General features: G+C 60.1%; 1 protein-coding gene across 1 annotated transcript; it reads right to left on the reverse strand.

The window, feature by feature from the left end:
- Positions 1–2880: 2880 nt before the first annotated feature.
- Positions 2881–8620, reverse strand: FMOD (fibromodulin). Its single transcript, XM_064635738.1, has 3 exons — positions 8316–8620; positions 5020–6030; positions 2881–3155 (listed from the first exon to the last, which is right to left on the reverse strand). The coding sequence occupies exons 2-3, from the start codon at positions 6014–6016 to the stop codon at positions 3004–3006; spliced, it is 1149 nt and encodes a 382-aa protein (XP_064491808.1). The 5' UTR covers positions 6017–6030; positions 8316–8620; the 3' UTR covers positions 2881–3003.
- Between the last annotated feature and the right edge of the window lie 487 nt (positions 8621–9107).

Below are 9107 nucleotides of genomic sequence, written 5' to 3' on the forward strand. Positions count from 1 at the left end.
AATATTTTTGAGGGGTTGTTTTTAAACAGAAATTTGCACTTCCTGAGGAAACATCCTAAAGGGATGTTTACAAACAGTCTGGGAAGTGTTGGAGCTGAGGGATGATGCAAAGAGGGGAAAAAAGAAAAAAGCAAGGGGAGGAATTAGAATTAGAGAAAAAAGGTGGAAAGAAGTGGAGGTGGAGTCTGGGGGCTGCAGGGGAGCTCTGGAGAAATCCTGCCTGACCCCGTGGGGGGCACCCAATGGGAGCTGCTGCTTTTTGGTGTCTCGTGCAGGGACAGCCCAAGGTGGGTGCCCACGTCCGAGCCCCTCTGTGGACACGGGGTGATGGAGAGAGGCCTTGGGAGAACCCCCCAGTCCAAATGAGACCTTGAGGGGCTGCAGCTGCTGCTCCCCCCTGCAGCAGCCCCCCAAAGCCCCCGTGCTCAGGGCTCACCTTCAGGGGGGCTGGGGAAGATGAGTTTGGGTCAGTTTGGGGTTTCCCCCTTCTTTATCCTGCTCTGTGGCTCCAGACAAAACCCTGCACTCCCCTCCCTCCTTCCCGGTGGGATTCAGGCTGCTGGGGCCCCCCAGACCCCACACCTCTTCCCAGCAACAGGAGGAGGAGGAGAAAGGGGATGAGGAGGGGGGCCAAGCCCCCTTCCCTGCCATTCCCACCCCAACAAGGCAGAGATTGGGTGCCTGTGGGCTCGCCCAGGACCAATGGGGTCTCTCCCTTTCTTTTGGGGAGGGGGAGAAGCAGGGCAGGGGGCTGCCCTGACCCTCTGCCCCCTCACCTCCCCCCAGCTGGTGTAAATCAGCAATCCCATGGCCCTGCCTGGAGGAAGCAGCTGCTGGAGGAGCACTGGAGCTGCTTCTCCCGGGTTTTGTTTGCTCCCCCCAGACCCTCCTTCCCCTCAGACTTCTTCCCATGTCCCTCCTGAGCTGATGAGCTTGGCCGCCCCACAACCCCCCCCCCAGCTCGCCCCCCAGCCCCTTTGGCTCCTGCAGGCTGTGTTTTGGGAAGGACTGTGGATGCCCTGGGGCACAGACCTGACCTTAGGACCAAAAGGAGGTGGGTTTCAGCAAATCCTGCCCGTGCTGGGCACCCCTGGGTGCTGGGCAGCTCCCAAACCTGGGTGCTGCTCCCTGGGGATGTGACTGTGGGGAGGGAAAGCCAGAGCAACCCTTCCAGCCTGGAGAGGACCCCTTGTGACAGGCAATGCCAACATCCAGGGACATTCCCCAGGTCCTTCGCCAGCTGGGCACGTGGTGGGACCCCAAAGGAGGAGTTCCCAGTCCCGGTGCCTCCAGGAGGATTTGGATCTCTGCAGGGAATGGGTTTTGGCTGTGGGAGGTTGTGATGAGGATGGATGTGGGTATCCCTGTGCTGCCCTGGGATGTGGGAGGGGATGGGGAAGGGGTGGCCCGAGGGGATGGAGTGGGATCTTCTGGCCTCCCCTTCTGCCTGGCTCCTGCAGGAGCCTTGGCTGGAGCTGGGGGGCTGCCCCCAGCCAGGGACCAGGGATTTTTGGGGAGCCCAGCTCCTGCATCCCACAGAGTGCCTGCAGCCTCTGCCTCCCCAAGTGCTCCCAACCTGGAGCCACAGGAGCCCATAGGCTGGGAAATGGAACTTTCTAGTCCCCTCCATGTGAAATTACCATTTTTAAGCATCCTCCAGCTCAGCTGTTGAAAACCGGCGGGGCTGAAGCCCGGAGAACCCCCGGAAAACAGCAGCCAGCGGTGCCGCCCTCCCTCCCTCTCTCCGCTGACACTTTTCCAGGTGTGTTTTCCCTCCTATGAACGTCCTTGCAGGGACCCCGCCGGGATGCGGTGGAGCGGCAGCTCCGCGGCGCGGGGAAGGCTCCGTGCGCACATGCCGTGCCTGGGACAGCCACTAGTCGGCAATTCCAGCCTGGACTGTGGCTGGAAAAAGACCCGGCCTGAGAGAGGGGAGGCTGCGGTGCTCCGGGCAGCCCCGGGCAGGGGCTCCTCAGACGCGCTCGGTGCAGTTTGGGAAGGGCTTTATTGGTGGGTTTGGTGCCTACAGTTCATGCCGGGAGGGTACAGGGGGCTCGGGGGGGTTTTTGCTCTTCGCATGCAGGTACAACGCGGAGGGTCGGGGTGACCCCTGCAGGTCATCCCCAAAGCTCAGCTGCCCCTTTGGTCCTCGGACTGAACTGCCCAAGGGTCCGACTTGGGTGGTTTTGGCGGATTCAAACGTGCTGTGGGAGCACGCGGTGCCGCGGGAATTTTTTTTTTTTTTTTTTGGTTTTTAATTGAGGTACCTCGGCTGCCTGGGCAGGGAGGGAGCTCAGAGCCAAGCTGGGGGGTGCCCAGGCAGCTGAGAGTGACAGCACCAGGAATTCCCACATCCCTCAACCCCCGTCCTGCCCTGATCCAGTGGGCTGGGAGGAAGATTTGAGACCTGTAACTAGGCTGTTCCTCAGGGGGTTTCTCTCTGACTCCAGCAGCAGGAAAGGTTTCTCTCCTTTAATTCTGGAGCAGGAGGCTGATGGAAGGGGGGGGAAATGGAGGGGAAGGAGTGGATTTGCTCTTCCTCATCCCAGACTGAGGGATGCTTCAGACTGATATTTTAACCCTTTACTGCTGCAGCTCCCAACCTCCTGGATGCTTCTCCTGTGGCCAGGGGGTTCAGAGCTGCTGGTTCTGCAGGACCAGGTTTGAGATGTGGGATGAGATGCTCAGGGCCAGGTTTGAGAGGTGGGATGAGCCCCGTCCCCGCTGCATCCCCCCAGGCCGGGGGAGAAGGTGTGCGGGGGGTGGCTGTGGTGGGGTCAGAGGGGGGTGGGTGCTGGGATCCATCCCACCCTGCGTGGCTGGAGAGTCAGGAAGAGGAAGAATTCTGGGAAGACGAAGAGTTTGGGGTCGAGAGGCTCCGGCTGCCGGAGCCCCCTGATTGCACTACTGCGAAGCCGAGTCAGGCTGAGAAGCTGCACTGGAACGGGGTGAGGGTCTCCCCAGGGTCGGGGGAGCCAAGTCCTGAGGGTGGGAGGGGCCGGGTCAGATCTCGATGACGGTGGCCCGGCGCAGGCACAGGGGGGCGTCGGGGGGCACCGCGTTCCGCTTGATCTCGTTCCCGTCGAGCCGCAGGACCTGGAGCCGGGAGTAGTTCATGACGTCCACCACGGAGCAGAAACTGCTGATGGAGAACTCTGTGGAGGACAGAGGGTGGTGAGCACAGGCTTCAGCCCCCTCCAGCCTCCCTGATGGGGCTGGTTTTTGGGGACTGATGTCAGAAATGGCAAAGGGGCTGCTGGGCCAGAGGTATCGACCTCTGAGAGCTGCTTTATGTTTAGGTGGGCAAGGAACAAAACAGAGCCACCCCAAATCTCTGTGAATTCAGACTCAACACGCTCCTCTCTTAAACTGAAAGGGTTCCTGATGCTCCTGGCTGCAGGCAGAAGGAGCAGGCAGGTTTGTGCCTATCCAAGGGTTTGGAAGCAGGTCCTTGGCTCCATTGCCCAGCCGGGGTGGAGCTCATAGGGTGGAGTAGGATAGAAAACATTGCCTTTCATCAGGAATTGCCTCTGTAGCCCCTTTTGGAGGCTTCACAGGCTGCAGTCTCCATCCCCTGACCCTCCCTGGCCACCATGGGACCCCCAGGCAGCATGTCCAGGAGGAAGGATGTCCCTGTCCCCATCCAGACATCCCCTCTCCGTTCGAATGCTGCCAGCGCCAGGCAGGGAAATTCCAGCCCAGCCCAGACTGGGTTTGGAAGGAGGAGATGGAACAAACCCCAACGTACATTTTTCTGTGCAGGATTTGGGACTAGAGGGCAGCAAAGCTCCAGGCCGGGATGCTGCTGGGGAAGGCGGGGGGATGCGGGGGGACCCCCGAGCGCACGGACTGGGGGGCTGGAGGGGCACGGCCCCGGCCCGGGGGCACCCCCAGGGGTTGGTGCTGCACAGCTGGACCCGGGGATGCCGCGAGGGTCGGTGGCAGAAGGTGCAGCGGGAGGAGAAGCTGCTGCCAAGCCCGAGCGGCTCCGCGGTGGCTCCGTGGCATTTGTGGGCAGACGGCAACAGCTACAGATTTTGAAAGCAAACATTCGGGAATCTGTTCTTGTTTCTGTGTTTCTGTCAGTTCCCCGGTGCGGGGTTGTGTGTTTTCTCTGCAACACTGACACATCCCCGTCCCCGTCCCAGCCCTGGGACTCCAACCCCCGGGGGCTCCAGCGCTGCTCCGGGAGGGTCCTGCCCTCGGGGTCTGGCAGGTGAGGGGGCAAGGCTGGATTTTTCCAGGAGATTGCTTGGGGGTTTATTTTTCTGGCTTATTTTTATAAATAGCAGCCCCAGAACAATCTGTTCCTGTTATTTATTTGTGTATTAAGTGGAGTGGATTTCAGTCCTGGCAGGAGATGCTGCGTGGAGGGCTCTGATCACTGAGAGCTCCCGTCTGGCCCAGCCCTGGCAAGGATGAGCCCCTGGACTACAGGCTGGGACCCCTGGGGGGCTTTGGGACCATGGATGGGGCCGTGGGCTGTGGTGGGGCCCTGGAAGGTGGGCAGAGGGGGCTGTGCTGGCCCTGGGCACTGCAGGGGAATCCCTGACCCCTGTGTTAGTGCTGCCCAGGGTGACGTGTGTTCCCACGTGCAGTGACCGTGGCAGAGGGGACACCCCACCTCTGTCCACTGCTGCTGACCCCTCCACCCGTGAGCACTGCTGGACTGGAACCACAAACCCCTCCCCAGGTGGTGCCTCACCTGCCTTCTGGCATCTCCAACCAGAAGATGTTCAGGCTTCTGATAAACAGCCAGAAAAACCAATGCAGTGACCCCCTGGATCACACCGCAGCATTCTGGGCTCCGTGTGTGTTGGGATGCCACAGGTCCCATTGCTGCCCTGCTCAGGGCCACCTGCAAGTCTCCCAGATTCCACCTTCCTGCTCAAACCATTACCCCAGGTGGTCTCCCACATGTTCTGCATCCCCATCTCCTCATCCCCTCCTGCACCTCCATCCATCCCCTGCGCCACCAGCCCCTCTCCACCACGCCCGGGGCGGCACGTTCCTGCTCACCATTGATCTGGTTCCCCTGCAGGTAGAGGTTCTCCAGGTTGGTGTTGACCCGGGGGATCTTCTGGAGCCGGTTGTAGGACAGGTCCAGCTCGAGGATGCTGCTGCTGTTGAACGTGTTGGAGGAGAGGCCTTGGTTTGTCAGGCTGTTGTGGGACATCCGGACATAGAGCAGCCTGGGAGACACCTGGAAATAGTCATCAGGGATGGCGTTGATGTAGTTGTACTCGAGGTAAAGCTGTTCCAAGGACACCGGGAGTCCGTCAGGGACTTTTCTGAGGTGGTTGTAGCTCAGATCAGCAAGGATCAAAGACTTGAGCCCTTTGAGGGAAGCCCCCATCTCAAAAATGAAGTTGTGGCTGAGGTACAGGGCCGTGAGGTTCTCCAGACCCTCCAGAGCGTTGGAGGGCAGCTTGGAGATCTGGTTGTAAGACAGGTGGAGCTCTCTCAGGGAGCGGGGCAGGGGGCTGGGCAGCTTGGTCAGGTTGTTGTTGTTCATGTACAGCCTCTCCAGGTTCTTGAGCTTCCCGAAGACCTTCTTGCCCATCCTGTCGCTGCTGATCTGGTTGTTGTGCAGCGCCAGCCACTCCAGCTCCGTGGCGTTGTCAAAGGCGCCCTCCTGGATGGAGGTGATGATGTTGTTCTGGAAGTAGACGTACTTCATGCGGGAGGGCACGAAGGGCAGGTACCTCAGGTTGCGGGTGTCGCAGTACATGGCCGAGGAGAAGTTGGGGGGACAGTCACACTCCTGGGGGCACTGCCAGGAAGGGGCCTGCTGGGGCTCCGGGCCGGGCTCCGGCTCCGTGTCGGGAGCTGCGGGGTAGGAGTACACGTACGGGGGGCTCTCGTCCTCGTAGTAGGGCACGTAGTTGTAGGAGGCCACGCGGGACTGCCTCAGGTAGTACTGCAGCCAGGCCAGGTCCTCCTCCTCATTGTACTGGCCCAGCGAGGCCCCGCAGAGCCCGGCCACGGTGAGGATGGTGATGGTGACCCAACACATGGCGCCGGAGGGACCTGCCAAGGGAGAGGGGGGGAGGAAACCGTCAGCAGGGTCAGGTCTGGTTCTGCACTGCCTGGGAATCCAGCGGGGTGGGATGTGCTGGATGGGCTTGGTGGCACTTGGCAGCAGAGCTGGAGAACCTGAGTGAATCCTACCCAAAAAACCCACAGCTGCTGACAGCTCCTGTGTGCAGTTACCTGATCTTCCCCCTTTTCACCTCAAGCCTGTGAGAAACCTCCACCCCAGTGGAGATTTACCTGCAAAATCCTGGTTTATGGATATTTCTGGTAGGAGTGAGTAGAGGATGGAGACACAGGACCCACGGTCTGGATTTGTGTGAGGTCACACGAGGTTTGCTCCGAGGTGCCCTGGGCTTGGCTCTGCATGGGAGGGAGGAGAAGGGACTTGAAAGCTCTCCAGCTGAGTGAACGAGAGGGAAAGCTGCCAGCTCAGGTTGATTTGGGAGCTCAAGGCATGTTTTGATGGAGCTCAAGGCATCTTTCATGGAGCTCTATTTATGCCACACTCGCAGGTGACACGACTCGCTGTGGGTTCCATCCAGCTCTCCCTTCCCCCACGGAAACACAGGATGCTCGGGACTGATGTAAATCCTGGTAAACAAGTTCTGCCTTATTTCTGAAATGGAACCACTCCCGAGCTGAGATTCCCCCAGCTCAGCCCCGACAGGAGAAGGGGCAGCACCCGCCGGGCCCTCGGTGTGACCAGGGACAGGGAGTGTCACCAGACCTGGCCATGGGCTCTGCTTGTGACATCCAGCCACGAGGGCTGGGATCCAGAGGAGAGCAGGGCTGGGAGCTGGGAGCAAGGCAAAGCCATCCCTGACCCCCGTGGCTTGGCGTGGGCTTTGCAGCCACCCCCTGCCATGCCCAGGGCTGCAGCAGGAGGGACTCCAGCCACGGCTGCTCATCCCGGGCTGAATGAGCACATGGAGTGTCCTGGAGCCAGGCAGCTTGAAATCCCTCCAGGAAATGCTGTTGGGAGCGGGAGAGGAGTCGCTCCCTCCTGTGGCTCCTACATACGTGGCTGGGAGCTCATCCCTGCCAGCTCAGCTCCGGCAGAAACGGGCCGGGCGAGGGCTGAGCAGGGACCAGTGTCCCCCCTCGCCGTGCCAGGGGTGGCCGTGGGGTCACCTGGTGACCCCTCACCGTGTCCCCAACCCGCAGCACAGAGGGGGTGTCTGGCCTGGCAGACAAAGGGGGCACAGTGTGCAGGAGGCAGTGGCCACCCTGGCATGGGAAGAAAAGAGGGACTGAGCTGGTGGTGGGCAGACATGGCTCCCTGGCTTTCTCCTCCTCTCCCTCCTTCCCCCTCTGTGTGGAAGCAGAGCAGACGTTATCCTTGGGGATGCTGTGTGCCACGGGGGAGCTTGGCAGTGGCAGAGGAGTTTCTCCTCCTCCTCCTCCCGCTGCTCCAGGGCACTGTGCCTGCTGACATACCAGAGCCTCCGGCTTCTCCACCCATGCAGAGCCACTTGGCAGCCCCTTCCCAGGGGCCCCTCAGGGGCAGGACCCAGCCATGGGGTACCTCCACCTTTCCTAGTGCCCCCCTTCAACCTGCTGGTGACCCCAAGCCTGTCCCCAGCAGACACCACTGACCCTCTCTTCATTCAGGGGTGGCTTCTCCCCTCCCTGGTGGGCTTCATCCCTGGTTTTGGGGTGGGATCTGACCTAAGTGTTCCAGCCTTGAGATCTATGTCACCTCCTGGTGTCCCTGCTCTGTGCCAGGGGCTGCTGAGCTAAGGGGGTCAGCTCCTCATTCCAAGAAGGAGCGGGTTTTAGAGTAAGGGGCTTTTATGGACTGTGGCCATCCATGGACTCGGCCCATTGCTGCTGTGCCAGGCACGAAACCAGCTCCCCCTTTCCCTAGGGATGGGTAGGGAGGCACTGCCAACCCTGGGTGTGCATGGGTGAAGGTGTCCAGCTCCCAGGCGAGTGGGCATGGAGCTGCCAGAGGGGCAGGAGGGGAGGTGGGTGGGATGGGAGGTGGGCAGGAGGGGAGATGGGCAGCAGGAGAAGTGGGCAGGAGAGATGGGTGGGTTGGGAGATGGGCAGGAGGGGCGGTGGGTGGGATGGGAGGTGGGCAGCGGGAGAGGTGGGCAGGAGGGAAGGGCTTTCCCAGAGGTGTGGGAGCTCTGGCTCTCCCAGCTGTGCCACCCGTGTCGCTGGCGTGTGCTCCCCGTGGCAGCCGCGCCGGCCGAGGCGCAGGTACGGAAACCAGGCTTCAAAAAAAATAATAATAAAAAAAAAATCCCAATAAATATATACAGAGCCGGACTTACCAAGGTGAGATCCTCCTCTCCAAAGCCTGGCTGTGCTGCTCCGGGCTCGCCCGTGTGTCAAGCAGCATGGAGTGAATCCCGAGCCGCAGAGCCTGGTGCCCGCCCCAGATCCCAGAGCAAATATTGTGCTTGCAGGTCACGGGCTCGCCAGGGTTTTTGGGGAGTGACCTCCCAGCAGCAGCCAGTTTGCAGGAGAGACTGGAGAGACCCTAATGCTGCCTGGCGTTATAAATAACCTGCTTTTTCTTTCCTCCCTCTCCCCCTCTCTCTCTCTCTCTCTCTCTCCCGTCTTTTCTCATAGGAGTGTTGGCACTTTTCAGGCTCTCTCTGTTTAACGACTTAGTGGAATTGGGATGTTGTTTTTAAAAGGGCTGTTGTCAGGTCTCCTGTGTTTCTCATCAGGGAGTGATGAGGAGGCCTCTGGCCAGATTAAAAAATATCGGATTTTGAGGTGCTGAGGATGGGATTCTTTGGGAGGGACAAGGAATTATCCTTAACTTTTACAGTACCAGGAGAAGAGACGTTAGTGCTGCTCCGATGGCAGCCTGGGCTGCCTCTGCAGGAAGCCTCAGTTTATGCAGTCCCGCTATTAAATATTTGGGATAAACATTTCCATGAACGATAAGGCTGCAGCATCCAAGGTAAATAAATTGCCTACCAAAGAGCCACTGTGACAGCAGGAATTTGTCTCCAGCTTGGCAGGACAGAGATGCCAAGCTGGCATTTCGGCAGGCTGTGCCCACTCCCCAGGGATGAGGGGTCTCATCCATCCCCCCGAGGCTGAGCTGGGGG

The sequence above is a fragment of the Pseudopipra pipra genome, chromosome 25 (assembly GCF_036250125.1).
Source record: "Pseudopipra pipra isolate bDixPip1 chromosome 25, bDixPip1.hap1, whole genome shotgun sequence".
NCBI classification, from domain to species: Eukaryota; Metazoa; Chordata; class Aves; order Passeriformes; family Pipridae; genus Pseudopipra; species Pseudopipra pipra.

What these genes read in the sequence shown, in the direction of transcription:
- FMOD (XM_064635738.1), bottom strand. Translation starts at nt 6,016, where the DNA reads ATGTGTTGGGTCACCATCACCATCCTCACCGTGGCCGGGCTCTGCGGG. An exon ending in GCAGGGGAACCAGATCAATG is followed by an intron (nt 3,156 to 5,019) that starts GTGAGCAGGAAC and finishes TGTCCTCCACAG; the next exon opens with AGTTCTCCATCAGCAGTTTC.